This window comes from Budorcas taxicolor, chromosome 16 (assembly GCF_023091745.1).
Source record: "Budorcas taxicolor isolate Tak-1 chromosome 16, Takin1.1, whole genome shotgun sequence".
Classification (NCBI taxonomy): Eukaryota; Metazoa; Chordata; class Mammalia; order Artiodactyla; family Bovidae; genus Budorcas; species Budorcas taxicolor.
In genome coordinates this window covers 52,807,114-52,828,855 of record NC_068925.1, presented here as the reverse complement: position 1 = coordinate 52,828,855, position 21,742 = coordinate 52,807,114, and the positions used below count along the sequence as shown (strand labels likewise).

At 43.5% G+C, this 21,742-nt stretch overlaps 1 protein-coding gene across 1 annotated transcript in view; it reads left to right on the top strand.

Annotated features, from left to right (window-relative positions):
• DNAJC16 (DnaJ heat shock protein family (Hsp40) member C16) overlaps nt 1-20,611 on the top strand; it is a 38,103-nt gene extending 17,492 nt beyond the window's left edge. The window contains exons 5-15 of the mRNA XM_052653695.1: nt 1,594-1,778; nt 3,949-4,053; nt 5,203-5,361; nt 11,573-11,703; nt 13,735-13,918; nt 15,326-15,508; nt 15,646-15,722; nt 16,726-16,806; nt 16,914-17,012; nt 17,786-17,956; nt 18,499-20,611. Of these exons, the coding sequence (XP_052509655.1) occupies nt 1,594-1,778; nt 3,949-4,053; nt 5,203-5,361; nt 11,573-11,703; nt 13,735-13,918; nt 15,326-15,508; nt 15,646-15,722; nt 16,726-16,806; nt 16,914-17,012; nt 17,786-17,956; nt 18,499-18,898 (1,775 nt within the window). The 3' untranslated portion in view covers nt 18,899-20,611. The remainder of the gene's footprint in view (nt 1-1,593; nt 1,779-3,948; nt 4,054-5,202; nt 5,362-11,572; nt 11,704-13,734; nt 13,919-15,325; nt 15,509-15,645; nt 15,723-16,725; nt 16,807-16,913; nt 17,013-17,785; nt 17,957-18,498) is intronic.
• The last annotated feature ends 1,131 nt before the right edge of the window (nt 20,612-21,742 follow it).

Here is a 21,742-nt window from a genome sequence, read left to right as displayed (position 1 = left end):
GCTCATCCATGAAGATGACAATACTTACCACTCAGGGTTTGCTGGTGTGAACAGTGATAACATCTTTAAAGCTGTAGGCATGCTGCCTAACTTGGAAAGGGCTCAAGACATGCCAAGTAGGCTGAAGGGGATCCTGCATGTGGGGAGAGCAGTTTTCAACATGGGAGCTTCTCGGCCTCGTTGAGAAGGACTTGCAGTTGGTGAAGGAGTCAGCTACTCGGATGTCCAGAGTTGGGCCCTCCAGGCAGAAGGACCAGCCAGCGCTGAAGCCAAAGGCAGGAACCTGCCAGTGTGTTTCAAGAAGAGCAGGGATACTAGGGGCTGGAGTAAGTGATCATGAGGAGTGGGAGAGGAAGGGGGCCACTGGCCAAATCACAGAGGGTCTTGTCAGCCTTGGTGAAGACTGACTTTTATTCTGAGTGAAATGAGGAGTCTGTGCCAAATTTGGGCAGAGGAATGACATGATCTGTTGTTTATGTTTTAGAAGGGACCGTCTGGCCACCATACTGAGGACAGAAAGTGTGGGGGGACAAGGAGAAACAAGACACCGTTGAGGATGTTATTACAGCAGCTTGGGAGAGAGAGAGAAAGATGACTGAGAGACAGGGTACAGTGCAAGTGGAGAAAAACAGTTGAATTCCCACTGTATTTTGAAGACAGAACCCACTGGGCTTGCTGACAGACTGGATGTGGGGTGTGAGAGATGAGAGGAGTCAAAGATGACCCTTAAGACAAAAGTCCTGAGTAACAGGAAGGACCCACCATCGATAGAAATGGTGAAAGCCTGGGTGGATCAGGTTTGAGAAAGAAGATCAGGGGTTTGTTTTTGAAACTTAGAAGTCTGTTAGACATCCCAGGGAAAAAAGAATATTTACTTGCTATTAACATTTAATGTATCTCCAATGTTTAGCAAAGGATCTAGCCCTCCAAATATATTGTTTGAATGAAAGACAAGGAAAGTTATTCAAACACTAAGTGAAATAGGTATCAGATGATCCCATTTTATTTTATGTATAGACAAACACGCATACACACTTACTTGTATAAGAAAAGATACAAACAGATACCAACATATTAACAGTAGTTATATGGGATAGGGCCTAATGATTTTTACCTAATCTCTCTCTTTGAGAATCTGTATAACATCTCTATAAAATAAAAGGGAGACATGCTCTGAAGAGTGAGAAGACTGATTCTAGCTTATCAACAAATCCTAGGGTTTTTTCAATCATTGCCAAGTTGATGAACCCTTCAATTGTTTACAGATGGTTTCCTTTATGAATAGGACCATTGTGGACAGGTTGTTCTTTTCTTTTGAAGTATTTCTTCTTGATCTACTCCCCAAATTAGAAACAACAGACTACAAGATAAAAAGATTTGTAGCTCTTCTTAAACATTGCCAGATGGCTTTGCAGAAAAATTGAACCAATTTAGAATTCCAACAGTGAAGGGATGCTAGACAGTCTGTCGGGAAAGATATCCCCTCCTACTAAGTCAGGATTTCAGTTTCACACCAGAAAATTACTTAGCAACACTTTTTCACCTGCCACGGGGGCATAAAAGGCCTTCATGAAGGTCTTTTGTATTTTTCAGGCGTAGGAATTGGCGTGGTCCATGCTGGGTACGAGCGACGCCTGGCCCATCACCTGGGAGCACACAGCACACCCTCGATCTTAGGAATCATAAATGGGAAGATCTCCTTCTTCCACAACGCAGTTGTCAGTGAGAACCTGCGGCAGTTTGTAGAGAGTCTGCTTCCAGGGAACTTGGTGGAGAAAGTAAGTATGTGGCTTAGAAGTAGTTTAAGAGCACCTAGGATTGCTGGCTACTCTGAACTCAATCCACGGTCATCCTCAGACCTGAGTTTCATTTTGAGCAGGACAAGACACATATTAATTAATTGCTCAGACTAAATCATTTAAATGAAGTCTGCTAGAGGCTGAAAATTGAAATAGGTGAAGTAGAGAGACTGAAAGGATTATCCCTGTTACAACCACTGGGAAGACTGATGCTGTCATAGGAAGTCCCTCAGTCGTGTCCTACTCTTTGCGAACCCATGGACTATATAGTCTGCCTGGCTCCTCCGTCCATGGGATCCCCAGGCAAGAATACTGGAGTGGATTGGTATTTCCTTCTCCTTGGGATCTTTCTGACCCAGGGATAGAACCCAGGTCTCCCGCATCGCAGGCAGACTCTTTACCGCCTGAGCCACCAGGAAAGCTTCCCTTCCCTTCCTGTCATAGGAATCTGAGCCTAAAGTGAGAGTGCGTCTTATTTTCTCAACAAAAAGTTAGATCACAGCATAGGATGAAGAGTTTCTTTCCAGCTTCATGCATTTGTTCATTTGAAGATACTTTTCTTAAGAGAGTATTCAAATTAAGTTCTATTTGGTTATATATTTAAGGATCCTAGCTATGGAAAGCACTAGATTCCATGAAATCAGATGTCATTTTTGGAACTTTCAAAGCACGTATGATGCAACAGTATGAATAAATTTCACAAACAAAAAACTGAGCTGGAGAAACTAGGCACAAGGAGTTCACGCAGGCGGAACTGTGATTTTTATATTTAAGAAGCATTTTTCCCTCAGTTTCTTAGGTTAGAACAGAATTCTTATTTTGCTTTACTTGAAAATGATTCATATGTGTACCTGTGGCTGATTCATGTTGATGTTTGGCAGAAAACAACAAAATTTTGTCTAGCAGTTATCCTTCAATTAAAAAATAAAATTTTTTTTAAAAAAATTATTTTTGATTTAATAATACCAAGAAGAGTTAAACACCCAGCTGTTTTCCATCCTATTTCTATACAGTCTGTCCCACCAGGATCATTTCCCACAAAAGAAACATTTATTGGAGTTAGCTTGAAATTGTCAGAGAGCACTGTAGCCTCCTAAAACTGTGACAGGCTGTCTTGGTAGGTCCTCAGACCTTTCCAAATACCTATTGTGTGTTGGGCACTATGCTAAGTACTGAGGATACTTCTCAAGAAGCTCCCAATCTAATGGGTGACTGTTTCCATCGTATATGCAGAGTGTCCATCCTAGAGACTTGAGAAAGGCTTCCTGGCAGAAGTGACCCCTGTACTGAGTTTGCTGGGTGAGGAAAGTGAAGTAAGGAATGAGTTCCAGGCAGGCAGAGTCTGGAACATGAGATAGCCTGTTTTGTATGAAATAGTCATTAGTGAGTGGGAGAGGACAGGCTAAAGCAGTTAACGGGGAAGGAGCAGGGGAATCTCACGGTGAGAGCCTCCTTTAGAGAGGCTTGGCCTGCAGGTGACAGAGCCACTGAAAGAGGCTGAGCAGTGGAGTGCAGTGATCAGATTGAAATTCTATATAGGTCATTCTGGGAGCACAGTTGAAAGATAAATTTTGACCTATGATAAAAATTTTCTAGAAAGCAATTTACTCATGTTTTTGTTTTCTCAGGATTATTTTAAGGCATAAACAGGGAAGCACATAAGTATCGATTCAGACTAACACAACATTGGAAAGAAGTTATACTGTAATTTAAAAGTTTTTTTTTAAAGTAGCAATTCAGATGGCAATGAATGAAATTATGTAATATATAGGTGGGGTGGGCCCACTTATTTTTACTTAAGTCATTTTGAAAGAGCAATTATTTATTGTCTTAAAATAAACTAAAAAGTCATCTATAAGCAAACCAGCTTCAAAAGCTCAAATTTTTTATGATATGGTCAGTAATAATTTCAGAAAGATTATGATTTCAGTCTGTATGAGTTGGATCACATGAAAATATGAAATCAATATTTATGTTAAAATTAATATTTAATTAATTTTAGTTAAATGAAGGCAAAAAGATTAGTTGCCTGCATTTTTTATTTTTTACAAAACAGTCTTTTACCCTTATTTGATTCTGTTTATCTCCTGACTGGATTATAACTGTTAAGAATTAAATGTTGCAACTGACATCCTCTTTTCAATTCAAGGTTACAAGCAAAAATTATGTCAGGTTCCTCTCTGGCTGGCAGCAAGAGAATAAACCACGTGTCCTCCTGTTTGACCAAATGCCCACTATACCACTGCTCTACAAGGTACTTTAGGTGTCCGGGTAATGTTTCCTCTTATTTTGGTGATTTTCCTTTTTATAAGTAATAGCTCACCCCATGAGAAATGTTTGAAGACCAGCAATTTGCCTTAAAGCACTGTACGTTGAGGACCTAGCACTTTCCACACACACAATAGCATTTAATCTTCAGAAGAACCCAACAGTACAGATTGTGATCCCTATTTTATAGATCAGAATACTGAAGTTTATATGGTTGTATAACCTGCCCAAGGTCTCCCTGCATTGGGTTGAATATTCACCCCTTTGAAGCCTGATTCCAAACCTGCTCTCTGAATGATACTCTGTACTGCACTTGCACACCTCTGGTTATCACTGTGACAGGAGATGGGAGAGGAAAGTGCTTAACCAATGGCATGGTCACGGCCGTCTTACGCCCTTGGGGTACAGGTTGTAGAGACATGGATGGACCTAGAGTCTGTCATACAGAGTGAAGTAAGTCAGAAAGAGAGAAACAAATATATAGCATATGTGTGGATTCTAGAAAAATGGTACAGATGAACCTAGTTCCAGGGCAGGAATAGAGATGCAGACATAGAGAATGGATGGGTGGGCATAGCGGGGGAAGGGGAGAGAGAGATGAATTGGGAGATTAGGTTTGAGATAAATACACTACCATGTGTAAAATAGGTAGCTTGTGGGAACTTGCTATACAGCACAGGGAACTCAGCTTGATGCTCTGTGATGACCTAGAGGAGTGGGATTGGGGGTGGGAGAGGCGGAGGGACGTCAAAGAAGGAGGGGATATATGTATACGTATAGCTGATTCACCTTGTTGTACAGCTAACAACATTATGAAGCGGTTATACTCCAGTTTAAAAAAATAAACAGTAGTTGGGGCACAGGTAATTCCGCAAACCTCTCACCCCCAGTACAGATCTCAGTAAGATGAATATCTTGCTCTATCTGAAAAACAGAGTCAGTTGTTATTCAGCTTTGTTGGTGTGGTTTTTGCGCCTAAAGGACCTTAGAATTCCTACAAGAGTACAGGGGCGTTGCAGCCTGAGTGGGCCCACGTGAGCTGCATTCGTCTCCACCCACTGATGAGGACGGGTCACACTTGATCTAGATGCTGTGCCACCAAGTTCATTCCTTCTTCTCTGTCACTCCCTAACAGTTGACTGCTTTCGCACACAAAGATTACTTGTCATTTGGATATGTGTATGTCGGTTTGAGAGGGGCAGAAGAGATGACAAGGCAATACAGCGTCAATGTCTATACCCCCACCATCCTGATCTTTAAAGAACACATCCACAAGCCTGCAGATGTTATCCAGGTACGTGGGTGTCGCCTTGTTTCAAGATGGCCCTCCCATTTTCTCTCAAGGTGTCGTACACAAATAGCAAAATGGAGCAGAGTAGGAGAGGAGAAGAAACTAGTTTTAATCTCTTCCTTCAGGGACTTCCCTGGCAGTCCAGTGGTTAAGACTCTGAGTTTCTGCTGCAGGGGGCACAGGTCTGACGCCTAGTCAGGGAACTAAGATCCCACATGCCTTGTGGTGCAGCCTAAATAAATAAAGCTTTCAAAAATCTCAGACCTGTCTGTTGTATGTCAGACAGTATACTAACTACTGAGGATACTTCTCCAGCAGCTCTCAATCTAATGGGTGACTGTTTCCTTCACAGAAGGGAATTCTTAAAGTCATAGAGTTTAAAAATGAGTGTTTTAAAAAATTTGATCTGGTACTATTCTGCTTACAAAGGTAATCTTTTGACGGAAAGTAGAATGGCGGTGGCCAGAAGCTGGAGGAAGAAGAAATAGGGAGTTAGTGTGTCAGGGGCACGATTTCACTTCGGGAAGGCAAAAAAGTTCTGGAGATGGCTGGCGGATGATGGTTGCAGAGCTGCGTGAATGGTTAATGCCACAGAATCATATACTTGAAAATGGTTAAAATGGTAATTTGATGTACTCTGTAACCACAAAAACAGAACAATAAATAATAGTCATCTTTGACCTCTAAAAAGCTCCTATTTGAAAAAATCAATAATCTTATTCTAAAACAAGTTATAAAAATAATTTTAAGGCTTCAGTATAGAACAGTAATTAAAAGGAATAAGAAAAAAATATTCTTTCATTTCATCCCATTAATCCCTTGGAAGTTTTTAGTTTTATAATTTAATATTCAAAAGTGGGTAGGTGTTGAATTGCGAGGAGAGCTTTTAAAAAGACTTTCATTGTACTGAGATCTTGCAGGTAAGTAAAAGTTATTTAATCTTGCTCCAAAATATATACATTAAAATCACTGAGAAAAAAAATGTATACACTAACTCAAAGAACATATAGTGAATATTTATCTGATCTTAAGATAGGAAAGGGCTAAAAGTATTGGGAAAAATCTTTTTGGAAAAATCTTAATAACTTGATTATAAGCTTTACATTTTTATAGAAAGACTTAAATTTTTTGATTAAACAATAAGGGAAGTATTTACAACCAATATAAAAGGAATTGTTATCTTTCATTTCTAATGAGCTTCTTCTAATCAAAGAAATCAACCCCAAACTTCTTGAGAATAACCACTTAATGAGTACAGAATTTTCTTTTGGGATGATGAAAATATTTGCAACTAGATAGAGGCGAGGGTTACACAATATTCCAAATGTACTAAAATGCCACTGAGTTATACACTAAAGTGGTTAATTTCATGTCATGTTACTCTTATCCCAATTTAAATTTTCCTCCCAAAATGGGTGAAGTAGATCAACAAATCCTGAGAAAAGATTCAACTTACTAATAAACACTTTGTTTATTCAGCTGTGCTGGGTCTTCATTGCAGCATGCAGGATCTTTAGTTGCAACTTTAGCGTGGGATCTAGATTCCCTGACCAGGGATCAAACCCAGGCCCCCCTGCCTTCAGAATGTGGAATCTCAGCCACTGGATCACCAAGGAGATCTCAATAAACACTTTAAAAAAGTAAATCTCACTAATAACCAGAGAAAAGCAGTTTACATTTCCTTCTCTCATCAAATTGTTAACAATTTTTAAAGTAAAAATACGCAGTAGAGTTGAAGGTACAGAGAAACTGGCACTTCTCTTCCTTGCCTTGCTGGAATAAGCTTCAGAAATTCTCAGGGAAAAAAAAAAGAAGTTTTCAGAAAAGTGTTTGGGTGATAAAATATCACCTGCCTAGCAAAACAGCACTCCTGAGTACCTGCTGTGTGCCAAACACTGCTCTGTGTGCTGAGGGTACAGCCCTGAACAAATCAGCAGAATTCCCTGTCCTGGGTTCTAGTGGGGACAACAATCATTATGACACACTCTCTCATGGTATATTATATAGTGATGTGTGCTAAAGAGAAAAATAAAACGGGAGAGGAATTCAAGGTATTAGGGGAAAGGGCTCACATTTTTAAGGTGGACCAGCCAAGAAGGGCCTCATTAAGGTGACACTTGAGTAAAGAATTGAGGGAGATGAGATTACCTTTTAGGACTCTATCCTAAAGGAATAGGAACTCAGCAAAGAATTACATACAGAGATGTTAAATATCATTCATAATACCAAAAGTGAGGGGGAAATATAAACATCCAACGGTAGGGTAATTATTGATACCTCTCAGATGTGCATGCTCAGTCATTCAGTTGTGTCCAACTCTGCAACCCCATGGGCTGTAGCCTGCCAGCCTCCTCTTCCTGTAGATTTTTCCAGGAAAAAATACTGTAGTGGGTTGCCATGTCCTTCTCCAGGGATCTTCTTGACCCAGGTATTGAACCCCAGTCTCCTGCTGCTCCTGCATTGACAAGCAGATTCTTTACCACTAAGCCACTTGGGAAGCCCCACATCCCCAGTGGGGACTATTATATAGCCATTTGAAATGGCAGCTTGCTTGGACTTCTTTGGTAGTCCAGTGGTTAAGAATTCATCTTGTAATGCAAAGGTCACTGGTTTGATCCCTGCTCAGAAAACTTAAGATCCCACATGCCGCAGAGCAACTAAACCTATGTACTCAGGAGCCACTGAGACACAACTAGAGTCCATGCACCCCAACAAAAAATCCTGTTTGAGGCAACCAAGATCTGATGCAGCCGAAATAAATGAATAAATAAAAAATTTTAAAATAAAAAGTGAGTGAGTGAAGTCGCTCAGTCATGTCCGACTCTTTGCGACCCCATGGACTGTAGCCTACCAGGCTCCTCTGTCCATGGAATTTTCCAGGCAATAGTACTGGAGTGGATTGCCATTTCCTTCTCCAGGGCATCTTCCCAACCCAGGGATTGAACCTGGGTCTCCCGCACTGTAGACAGATGGCAATTGGAGAATAATTAATGATGGGGATAATTTTCATAACATGATGTTAACGAGCAAGCAGGATGCAAAATTGTATATGCTGTTTATAATACACTGCTCTCAATTTGTAAAGTGAATATTATTTCAATATTTGGGTTTCCAGAAATCCCTATAATGAACACGTACTTTTTAATGTTACTTTTAAAAAATCAACAAGAGCTCTTTGGTACTTTCTCTTATAAGAGGCTAGACTGAAAAGAAAGAGATATTCTATAAAAATCCCTTATTTCATTCATTCAATACATTTATTGCCTGCTTGCTGAGTACTAAATACAGAACAACTCTGACATCCAGAGTTAGTCTTTGTCCTGAGTCTTTATCAGACTCAGAGTCAGGGAGGAAAAAGACCTAAAGGCAGTTTTCATCCACTGTAGTAGGTATCTGCCTTAGATGCAGGGTGCACTCTGGGTGCCGTGTGAAGGAGGAAGGTTGCCTGAGAGTATGAGACTAAGGTAAGGAGCCAGACAGGGAAAGTGGATAGTAAGGGAAAGAGAGCAGGTTTAAAAAGAAGACAGTGAGTTCAGTTGTAGGCATAAGAATTAGAACTGCCTGGGAGCTCCTTGGCAGTCCAGTGGCTAAGACTTTGCTCTCCCAGTGCAGGGCGCCAAGGTCTGATCCCTGATCTGGGAACTAGTTCCCACATGCCAAAAGTAAAGATCCCGCATGCTGCAACAAAGATAGAAGATCCCACATGCCACAGCTAAGACCCAGTGCAGCCAAATAAATAGATAAATATTGTTAAAAAGGAAAGAAAGAAAGAACTGCCTTTAGGAAATCTAAGGGGAGGTGTGCCTCCTTAGATTTCCTAAGGAGGCAGGGATCTAGATCTGAGGAAAGGCAGAAGGTGATTTGCCAGGCATTGTATGTCATGTAAGGAGAGGAGGGAGCCAAGGATGAAACTCTGGACAACAATCAGCAAATAAAAAAGGGGGGGTGCCTGACGGCAGCCAAGCAGGAGCCAAGAGAGAGAGTCAGGAAGCAAGCAAACAGCAGTTGTGGAAGAGAGGAAGGAAGGTCATCTCAATCCAAGATTAATCTATAAGATTTCCTAAATTGCTTTCCAGTAATAGCATGTACCCTTGAGAATTGTTATCTACTTATTCCCTGGGGAAAATTATAAATCAAATACATTAATAAAATTACCAGAACAATGGATGCTTTACCAGTTTGCTCTTTTATTTTCAATAATCTTACTTATTTTCATTTATGCATTTTTGGCTGCTGCGCTGTGTCTTCACTGTGGTGGCTTCTCTTGTTGCAGAGCACAGGTTCTAGAGCACACAGGCTGCAGTGCTTATGGTGTGAGGACCCAATTACCCACGGCATGTAGAATCTTCCCACATCAGGAATTGAACCCATGTCCCCTGCATTGGCAAGTGGATTCCTAACTGCTGGACCACTGAAAAGTCCCCAGTTTGCTCTTTATGAATATAAAAATGCACTCTTAACATAAACCGAGTCCTTGCAATGGCAAGAGGCTTAGTGTAACACTGCAAGCACCAGTGGCTTCTCCTGGCTGTAGATGATTTGGTTTTATTTGCTGTATCATGTTTGGCCACATGAGAATGGGTTTATTCATGCTTCTGTTGATGGACATGTGAATATTTGCATCATGAAATGAGATGGGACGTGTCCTCCCTTCTTCCCTTCTCAGAAAGACTTTACAGAAGATTAGATTGTCTTCCTTGAAAGTCTGGTTAAAACCACCTACAAAGCCATCTCAGCCTGAATTTGTGTTTAAAGAAATATTTTTGACTATTGACTCATCTTCTTTAATGGTTGTAGAACTATTTTCTCTTTTTTTCAAGTATTGTTTTATTTTTCCTAGAGATTTTTCTGTTTCACCTAAATTTTCAAATTTAAGTATATATATAATATATTTGTGTACACTTTTTTTTTAGTTTTGGCAACACAGGTAGTGATTCCTCCACATCATCCTTGGTAATGGTTACCTGTGCTTTCTGTCTTTATTTTCATGACTGGTTTTACCAGAGGTGTGTCAATTTTATTAGCTCCAAAGAACGAATGTTAGTTTGTTCTTACATTTTTATTTTGCTTTATTGATTTCTATTTTCCTCTTTATTATTTCCTTCTTTCTACTTTTGTATTTTTTTGTACCTTCGTGATAGGGATATCTAGTTCATTCATTTCTTCTCTGTTATATTCATTTTTTAATATTTATTTGTTTTATTGTTTGGTCTTCATTGCGGCAGGTGGAGTTTTTCGCTGTGGTGCCCAGACTCAGAGCACATTGGCCCTGTAGTTTGCAGCACATGGCTCAGCTGATGGGCCCCAAGGGCTTCGTTGCCCCACAGCATGTGCTATCTTAGTGCCCCGACCAGGGGTCAAACCCATGTCCCCTGCATTGGGAGGCAGGTTCTTAACTACTGGAGCACCAGGGAGGCCCCTGTTGTCCCCTGGAGTAGGAAATGGCAACCCACTCCACTTTTCTTGCCTGGAACATTCCACCGAACAGAGGAGCCAGATGGGCTGCTACAGTCCATCGAGCTGCAAAGAATTGAACAGGAGTGAGCAACTGAGCACACACACCCTCCCAATACTACTTTATCTGCATCCCAAAGTTTTGATAAATAATATTTTCACTGATCACTCCAAATTCAAAATATTTTCTTTCATCTGATATGCTCTCTTGTCAGATCAATAAGTTACTCAGAGTTTCTTAATTTCTAAGCATAAAGCGATTTTCTGGTTCATATCTTGCACTGATGTCTTGATTAATTGTGGTCAGAGAACCTGCTGTATATAATTTCAGTTCTTTGAAATATATGAAAATTAATAATAATAAAGTGGTCGTCATACGGTTTTGTCGTCCATCTTTTATACTCAATAACATTGCTACTTTGAAGTTTATTTTTAATTACTCAGTTTACTATAAATCTCGAATGGAAGTAAATTTGCCTAAAAATTCAAAATTATTGGCTTTTTCAGTCTGCCAGCATAAAACAGTCTACAGAAGTTCCCCGAGCGCTTGATTTTTCCTTTGACCTGAAATAGTTGCATCATTGCTTTCAGCCCCACATTGTTGGGAAAATACCACATGTTTATTTGTTCAAACAGGTCTAACTTTCTTGGTTTTATTGCTTTAGCCAGGCTCAGCCATATTTTTATTAAACTGTAAGTCAAGCCCATTCTCAGTGAGAAAACTTGAGTAAGAATCAACTGTCTCTTGGTTTTTCTCCAGGCCCGAGGTATGAAGAGACAGGTCATTGATGACTTTATCACCCAAAACAAGTATCTGTTGGCAGCCAGGCTCACCAGCCAGAAGTTGTTCCATGAACTCTGCCCCGTGAAACGGTCTCACCGACAGAGGAAGTAAGGACAGAAGGCCTTGCCCCTGCTCATCATGTCACATGTTACTGAAAGGCAGTTAAACATTGACCCCGGGACAGTCAGAATCAATGCTTCACGTTGCAAATAGATGAACATAGATGAACAGCTGTGATAGTAGAGGGGTATGTCAGTCCAGGGCACCTTAGGACCAAATGATTGGCTGTGCCAGAGAAGATCCCCCTGACAGCTGAGCCCTGAAGAGTGAGTAGGTTCTGCCAGGTGTCAGGGAGAGCCTGTGAAGCTCAGTGAAACAGTGTGAAGTGGGAGAACGCTGCTGTTGCTACCAGAGTGTCCCACACAGGGCAGACCTCTGCAGATCTAGGAGAGGAGCCAGGTAAGGGTAGGGCAGTGAGGGTGCTGAGGAAATGGTAAAATAATTAGCTGGGCATGGCATGGCTGAGGCATCCTCATTCATACAGAAAATCTGAAAAGTCTGGAAAGACAGGGAAAACACTTCAGATTAAGGAGCTGGTGCCTTTAAATTGGGGAAGGAAATGTCAACCCACTCCACTGTTCTTGCCTGGAGAATCCCAGGGATGGGGGAGCCTGGTGGGCTGCCATCTATGGGGTCGCACAGAGTTGGACACAACTGAAGCGACGTAGCAGTAGCAGCAGCAGCCTTTAAATTTAGGGCTGTTTCATCTGTGAAAGGTGTCTGGATATGAAAGGAAGCCATTTTGATCACATTATTTGAAAATAAAACTAAAATACTGTTTATAATAGGAAACATTCCCTTTATTTCCAGACTTTTCAGATTCCTGTATAGACTAAGATTTAATTAAATATAAGGAAGATGATCCTGGACTTTGAGGATTCTTATTTATACAGCCTTCAAAAAATATCCCAGTCCACACACTCCTCCCCTTTGTTTCCGCCGCCACCCTAGCCAGGCCAGTGTCACCTCTCGCCGAGGCCACCGTGTTGCCTCCAACCCTCCTCTGCCTCCACTCCACTCTCACACCCTCGGTGAGTTCTCCGCAGCAGCCAGTGATCCTCCTCCTCACATTGTGAATTGGAGCGAGTCCCCCTCCGTCTCTGGGTCTTTGCACTTGCAATGCTCTCAGCCTGGAGCTCTCTGACCTCCCTCCCTCTTGTGGCACCTCATTCAGGTCTCTGCTCCAGCGTCACCTTCCCAGATGACATTTCCCTGGCCAGCCTGTCTGATGGAGCGTGACTCCCAACCCACCCTGCACTCTTTGCCCTTCACTTTTTTTTTTCCCCTAACACTTACCACTACTTGTCATGATCTACCTGCCTATCTGTCTATCTGTTTTTTTGTCTGTCCTCCCCGCTGGAATATAAGTTCCACAAGGGCAAGAACGGGGCTTCCCAGGTGGCTCAGTAGTGAAGAATTCGCCTGCCAAAGCAGGAGACACGGTTTGATCCCTTGATCAGAAAGATCCCCTGGAGGAAGAAATGGCAACCCACTCCAGTAATCTTGCCTGGGAAATCCCGTGGACAGAGGAGCCTGGTGGGCTGCAGTCCATGGAATCGCAGAGTCAGACACAACTGAGTGACTGAACATAAGGGCAAGAACATTGTTTGTCTTACCAGCATCATCTAGTAAGTGCTCAGTAGTATCTTGGAGAAAGAATGCCTGATTTGAATGATTAGATGAATTTGCCATTGGAACCACAGCATAGGAAGCCCTTCAGAATGAGGCCCAGTGGCCCTGGCCTGAGATAGGGTTAACCAGCCCTGCCTGAAGTGGAAGAATTAGAACAGGTGCCTTCTGCAAGGCCCTTCTTCATCAGCGGTTCAGTGACTTGCCTTCAAGGGTATTTCCAAATGTTGTGAAGTTTGATGTGGGGAGAGCGTCAGCAGTTTAGAAAGAAGCAGGTCCTTAATGCCTTGAACATCTTACCTCATTGGTGACCCTCATGCAACTTTGGTTTCTAAAACGTGCTGATTCTCTCTGTGGATGACTTCTCCTCTCCTTCACCTTCACTTGCCTTTCAGGCATTCATGGCCTCGGGCTTTAGTTACATAGTCTTTTCTTTTGTTGACATGCAGGTACTGTGTGGTTTTACTGACGGTTGAGGCTACCAAGTTGAGCAAACCCTTCGAGGCGTTCCTGTCCTTTGCCCTGGCAAACACACAGGACACCGTGAGGTTCGTGCATGTCTACAGCAATCGGCAGCAGGAATTTGCCAGCACCTTACTGCCAGACAGTGACACGTTTCAAGGAAAATCAGCGGTAAGTCGTGGGTTCTCTCCTGGTCCGAAGCTCTTCACAAGCATGTGGCACTTAATTCCATGTTCGCCTTCCTTAAGAGTTTTGAATATATTCTGGGAAGTCCAGAAATCTCTGAAGCCTGTTTTGTTTTATTTTTTTCTGAGTGCTTGGAAACCATTTGACCTGTTTTTTGGCCCTGGCCTGTGGCATGTGGGATCTTAGTTCCCCAACCAGGGATCAAACTTGTGCCCACTGCATTGGAAGCACAGAGTCTTAGCCACTGGACCACCAGGGAAGTCGGGAAGTCCATGAAAGCATTGTTAAACTAGTCTTTTACCCTGCTGATTTCACCTCCTAACTTTTCAACCTTGGACCTTCACAAAAGGCATCTTTCCTCTGGGTAAAAATTAAAGAGCATCCCCAGTCCCTCTCACCTGTCTTTCCCCTGTGCAGGTCAAGTCTTACAGTATCTAGTTTGTAGAATCTCCCTTAGGCAACCATTAATATGCTTTTCAGTGTCTCCCTCCTGTACTTCTGCCTCTTTTATCTCATCCTAATTGACCTTACCCTTCCTTTCCTCCTTTGTCATCACTCTCCACAGAAGCATGAAATTCTTTGTCATTTTCATCATCTTGGTAATCATGGGACGTGAAAGTCGCTCAGTCATGTCTGACTCTTTGTGACCCCATGGGCTATACAGTCCATGGTATTCTCTAGGCCAGAATACTATAGTGGGTAGCCTTTCCCTTCTGCAGGGGATATTCCCAAACCAGGGCTTGAACCCAGGTCACCCACATTGCAGGCAGATTCTTTACCAACTGAGCCACAAGGGAAGCCCAAGGATACTAGAGTGGGTAGCCTATCCCTTTTCCAGCGGATCTTCCCGACCCAGGAATCGAACCGGGTTCTCCTGCATTGCAGGCAGATTCTTTACCAACTGAACTGATTTTCATGGGGAAATCTCTGAAAAAAACAAAGGTTTGCTTTATTATAACATTAAGTCAGGGACTTCACTAGTGGTCCACTGACTAAGACTCTGTGCTCCTGAGCCAGTGCAGTGAGGCAGGTTTGATCCCTGGTCAGGGAACTGGATCCCACAAGCCACAACTAAGGGTTCGCATGCTGCAACTAAGACCCAGCAGAGCCAAATAAATAAACGTTAAAAAAAAAAAATTAGAAGTTACAGAACAAAATCTATTGAGAAGAAAGAGCTTTAACTTTTAACAAAGTTAACTTTGAAAAGTCACCATAAAACTAATTTCTTTTGTCAGAAAAGTGGAAATCTCTTGCAGATATGGTATACTCATTCGTATCTGTGCTTGAGCCTCACTAGACCCTTTTTTCCATCGTCTGTGGAAAAAAAAAAACCAACAGTAATTTCCCATTCTCTTGAAAATTCTAATGGTTTTTCGCCTCTTTTTCTCCCAGGTGTCTATCTTAGAAAGGCGTAACACGGCAGGGCGGGTGGTGTATAAAACCCTGGAGGATCCCTGGACCGGGAGTGAGAGTGATAAATTCATCCTTTTGGGTTATCTGGACCAACTGCGGAAAGACCCAGCTCTTCTGTCGTCAGAAGCTGTGCTCCCCGACTTGACTGATGAACTTGCTCCTGTAAGTTCACATGGCCCAGGCGAGTGGGCGCTGGGGAGGGCTCCCGAGCTCCCAGAGCTGCAGTTCCCTGTCGGGGATGGGGGCCTTCTCCCTCCGGGGCTCAGGGTCCAGTCCTGACCCCTTTTCTCCTTCCACAGATCTTTCTTCTTCGGTGGCTCTACTCTGCTTCTGACTACATCTCAGACTCCTGGGACAGCATATTTCACAACAACTGGTAGGAATATTGCCAGATTGAATTTCTGCTCTTGCTATTGCTTACCAGGACTGCTGTTTTTCATTTGAAAAAAGGTCCACTCTTCTTTGATTTCAGTGTAGACTCCATCTGGGCAGGTGGAAGAGTGTTTCCATGTTTTCAACGAATATTCCCCTTTCTCTGTCTTTCAGTAACTTACCTTTTGTAATATTTGCTGTTTGACCCTTTCGCATAGGTTAGGAAAGAAAGGATCACCCCAGCTTCCCTTCCAGATAGCAGAGCCTGGGACCACACTCCTCACCAGAACACCTTGGTGCCCAGCACAGGGCTGACGCACATGTAGTCCAGTGAATCGAGACACAAATGAACCAGTGAATTAATCAGAGAGGGCAAGGGCACTCCCACCACCCCCTCCCCAATGAAACCACGGGCTCCTGAGGACAGACCACGTCCCACTCATGTCTGTGCTTCCTGGCCACCAGCCCAGCTCCCGAAAAACAGCAGGCCTTTGATGGGTGTCTGCAGGTGAATAAAGTTTCAGAACACCTAGAGGAGCTCTTAGAGAAGTCAACTTTCTTCTCCCTACTGTACCCCTCTGGGCCACATCTGAATTAGTCTGACCAAAAAAAAAAAAGATGAAAATAAAAGAAGTCATCCCACAGACTTTCTGGTCAACTTGTATTACCCTTGATGTCAGAATGTTCCTCCATGTTCACAGCTTAAATCCTTTGTTACCCCTCTTGTCGTGTCCTTCTGCAGAATCCGTTCAGCACAGCCACAAAGTCAAACTTTTTAAATAGATGATCTGTGAATTAGAACACTGAGAAAAATAATCTCTACTTTCACCACTACCGCAAAAAAATCCTCTATTTGTATGAAATTAGAAAATGGTTATTGATGTGAAAGCTTTTTGGTTTGGGGTCATGTAGCGGGGTTTTGAGCCAGAGAGAAGAAACCTGAAACCATTAACTGACGCGTCACAGCGGCCCATAGCGCTGACCAGAGCTTGTGAACTTCATTTCAGGCGGGAAATGATGCCCCTTCTGTCCCTGGTTTTCTCTGCCCTCTTCATCCTCTTTGGCACTGTCATCGTTCAAGCTTTCAGGTAAGACCCCCCCCCCCCCCCCGCCCCCCGTGCTCCTCAGTGCTGCATCTGAATGGTGAGGCCTACGCTTCCTCGGCTGTTTTTCTGTAAAATCTCTTTTTCTTCAGTGACTCAAACGAGGAGCGAGAGTCCAGCCCTCCAGATAAAGAGGAAGCCCGTGAGAAGACAGGGAAGACAGAGCCAAGCTTCACCAAGGAGCCCAGCAGGTTGTTCTCACCAGATGCCAGCCCCTCCTCCTCAGCAGCAGCCCCACAGACCGCAGAGGCTGATAAAGCGGATCCGAGTGTCTAGCACAGCTAAGAACTCTGGCTCCGCTCCTTGTGTGTGATGTGGATTTAGCGAAGAGTCACTGCTAATGACAGCTTCCTAGGTGGCTCAGTGGCAGAGAATCCACCTGCCAGTGCAGGAGACTCGGACTTGATCCCTGGGTCAGGAAGATCCTCTGGAGGGGGAAATGGCAGCCCACTCCAGTATGCTTGCCTGGGAAATCTCATGGACAGAGGAGCCTGGCAGGCTACAGTCCTTAGGGTCGCAAAGAGTTGAACACGACTGAGCACACACATGCTGCTGATGAGCGTTGACTAAGACCGTAGAGGTATCTAGACACACGTCTAGTTATCTTCTCCTAGGTACCCTCAGTTTCTCAATCTCGGGTTTAATAATGAAGGCAGGAAGCAAAGAAGCATGTCAGGCAGATGCTACATGAGCCAGGAGCAGAGATAAATAGCTCTGTTGACAGCCTTCATCCTGTACTAAAGCCACTTCTACACCAACTGTGTGGTAATACCTGCAAGGCTATTTGTAGGCTGGGATAGCCAGATCGGGGTCAGTCCCGCCCTGCCCCTGTATATAGGCTCAAGGATAGTTAATAATGTACCTAGTCTGGCTAGAACATAGCAGTTTCTTCCACTTACTCCTTTTAAAAATAATGGCATTCCTCTGTCCTCTAAGATCTTAATTCCTTAATATTTCTCCACAGCAAGATTCCTAAAAAAGGTTTTGTGGAGGTAACAGAACTCACAGATTTAACATACACCAGTAACTTGGTACGCCTGAGGCCAGGCCACATGAACGTGGTTCTCATCCTGTCCAATTCCACCAAGACCAGCCTGCTGCAGAAATTTGCTCTGGAGGTCTACTCATTCACTGGGTGAGTTCCTCTGTGTACCGGAGAGGGGGCAGGACGGAATGTGTGGAAGGAGGAGGGACGACCAGGCACACTTGGGTGAGCCGGGGGCAGGGAGGGGGTGGAGGTGGCTGGAGAGGCTTTATCCAGGCAGCATGGTGTTGGTTGTTACCTGTCCAGCCCCAGGATCCATCCAAGCCATTCTGCAGGGACCTTTCTTCCCCTTGACTGTCAGTTCTGGACAGAAGAGCTTGAACTCAGTCTCCCCTGAGCCCTTTCAGGAAACTGTTCTCTGGCTCCTGTGTTTTCCTGAAGCCCGACACTGAGAGTGACCCCCAGCAGGGACTGACCCCCAGCAGGGACTGACCCCCAGCAGGGAACTGGAAATGGTTGAGAGGCTGCTGCCACCTTGTCGAAACCCCCCAGGCCCCGCAGAACTCCTTCATTTCTGCAGACCCTACCCAACACAAAGCCTTTTCCTGTTTGAAATCTGACTGAGATTCTTAAGTTCCTGTGATTAAATGTGCCCAGAAGTACCCTAAATCCTCATTCTGTTCTTCCTCCAGGAGCAGCTGCCTACACTTTTCCTTCCTGAGTCTAGATAAACACAGAGAATGGCTTGAATACTTACTAGAATTTGCTCAAGATGCGGCCCCAATCCCAAACCAGTATGACAAACATTTCATGGAGCGTGACTACACGGGCTATGTGCTGGCTCTAAACGGCCACAAGAAATACTTCTGCCTCTTCAAGCCCCAAAAAGCAGTGGAAGAGGAGGAAGCCATGGGGCCGTGCAGTGACTTTGACTCCTCCCTCCATCTGGGTGAGTGTCGAGGGAAGTCTTCCTCTGGCCTCGGACCCAGGCCCATCAAAGGAAAATTAAGCAAGCTGTCCTTATGGATGGAACGGCTGCTGGAAGGCTCCTTACAGAGGTTTTATATCCCGTCATGGCCTGACCTAGACTGACAGGGCTTCAAAAAAGAGACTCGAACTCTTCAGACTTTTTAACAGGCCCCTGTGAACAGGTATTTTTCAGGACTCAAACCATCACAATGGACAGAGTATAGATTTTAGATTATTCTTCCAGAACAATGGCTAGAAGAATCTTTCCTTTGTCCTGTCCTATCCTAGGAGTGAAAAACACCACACGTTGACTTCCCCGGATCAGAATATTTTCCTTTGGGTCTTTTTTTCCTCATTTGAATGCCACACTATTTAAAACAGACTGTTCCTTCCCTCTTCCTTTGTCGTCTCTGCCACGTGCTCGCCCCACCCTCCCCGTCCCATCTCTGTATCTCTCTGCTGGGCCCTGCAGTGGAGGTGTGGGGGGGCCCTCTCAAGCCAGGTGTGCTGGGCGGTCACCTGCCTCCCCCGTCCGGCCGGGGCTGTGCTTCTGCCCCAGCGCTTGCTCTTCCATTGGCACAACCCACCTCAGCTTCTGGGCCCTGCCTCTGCATCCCCAAAGAGGCCTAGTTCCAAGCAATCCTACGTTAATGATTTCTCTGGTAGTGAATAGCTAAAACTATATTTGGGGGGCATCCCCCTACAACAGCTGGTCAGCCACAGTTTTAAAGGTTAAGGATGAGTGGGGGCTCTGCCTTTCAGTTCAGTTTTCTTCCCAAGACAAGAGAGGGGCAGGCTGGGCAGGGCCTGAGGCAGCACCTCTCTGAGCACCCCATCGGCTGCCCCCCAAGCACTAAAGTGTCCTTGGAGGGGTCCTCAGGGCAAGAGGTACTGTAATGACCTTGAACCGTTTACCTGTATGTTTTCAGATGCCTTTCTGCCTCTGTCAGTTCTAGGGTGTGGGCATTAGGAGCCATAACTTGTAATCGTGTTCTCAGAACGTAGAGATAAGCTGCCATAAGCCAGTAGATGTTCAACTGAAGACACGTTACTCCTGGTGTGAGTCAGGTTCAAGGAACCTCTTCGCTCCAGTGGTGTCTCCTTAGTAAAATACCAGACACATCTTTGTATCAAGGAACTTAAAATTTCTCAGCAGTTGTATTTGAACCCTGTTACCCCAACAGTCCTATATCGTCAAGTCCTCTTTCATGACAAGTGAGCCAAGACACGTTCTAGACTCCTGTTTTGCTCACTTTGAGCTTCTGGCCTATATTTCAATGTCTCATCTTAATTGTTTTCACTCTCAACAACTGCTTCACCAGTAACAGGATCAGACCTGTCATCAGCACCCCAGCTTGCTGGGTTCCGGTGAACCATGGACTCCAGGCGGGATTCTACCAGTCAGTTAGAGAGCTTTCCTTTTCTTTTTAGAGCAAACTGCCTGGAGTTTGGACAACCTCAGAGTTCAAATGTCAAAGCAAATTGTCCTTTTGTAAAGTGAAGGCTCAAAATCAGTGATGGGACAAAAGAGATTAATAACTGCTATTTTCTTTAATCATAATTGCTTTAAACTAAGCCATTTGGATTGAGTGACAGTGGCAAGTAATAAATTGAGTCCAGAAATTCTTGTAGTTCATGGAATCTATAGCTTTATTAAAAAAAAAAAATGGAATCACTGCCAGGCTTTATTTTTTCCACATGACCCTCTCCAAATGGGTGTTTATTTTGATTGCCCTATCGCATGGCACCTGGCCCAGGTGGGACTGATCAAGGAATTCATTTTTGGCTCTGTGATGCAAAATTATTTTCTGCATCTCCTCTGGCCAAGTTGCTTATATGAGGAGTGGTTTGGTTCAATGGTAAGTTTTTCTTTTTTTAGTTTCTGCTACTAATGGGATTCCTGACCTTAATTTCTGAAAACCAAAACACCCCAGATATGTTCATTTTCAAAAATTTTATTTAAAAGCATGTTCAGACTGCTGCACCTTTCATTTGCACAAAAAAAGGAAAGCAATAATGATGAAAACATTCCTAGGAAATATTTCAGTCCAAAAAAATCATCTAGCGATCTGTTTGGGGACTGGTAGATAATGTCCCCCAAGAGGACACTGAGAAGCTTTTATTTTAAACTGACCTTGACTCTTGACTACCTAAGCCTTTCCTCCTGAATGTTTTTTCCATGAATTTGTTTACTTCCGTGTCAAATGTATGAGCCACCATCTTGCTCAGCCAATGCTACTGTTTCTCTTTGTCATATATGTAAATCAAACAGACCCAATTTTGGCTTTAAGTTAACTTCTTGGTCTTTGGGTATCTTGGAACCGACAACACTGATGTTGTTAGAGGTAGGTTTTTCTGGTTGATACAGTTTATGTCTCATGTTTAACAGATGCGACAGTCACTGACCTGAAACGAGCCTTTGTAGACACATAGCACCCATTTAAAAAATATTTTTTCATTAGGCCCAGGTGTTGGTGGCACAGTCTGTAACGTAAAGTTCATCAGCTCCAACTAAGCAACGTGTCAGTAAGCAAGCCTGCCCTAACTCCCATGAGGCACCACAGTCTTGCTGCCATCCCTGACTAATCATGAAAATTTGGCTGTGGTTTTGAAATAACGGGTTGATTTCCTCCTCATTCAGCACATACATTTTTCCTGATATAAAAAGAAGTGGGATCTGACTGTGTTTTAAGTGGTTTGTGTTATATGGGGCAAAGGATTAGGAGCAAACACTCAAACGTTTTTTCCTAAGTGGAATTACTGAAAAGCTGGTGCAGAACAACTTGACAAATGAAATGCTGCTCACATCCAAATACCTGACCATGTCCCCGGAAAAGAAATGCAGCCTGGCAGCTACTGAGTCTCCCTGTTCAGTGTGTCAAGGAAGATGATTATACTTTCAAGACAGACCTGAAAAGAAGGTGAATATTTTGCACTTTTGATACTCTTAGGAACAAATAACTTATT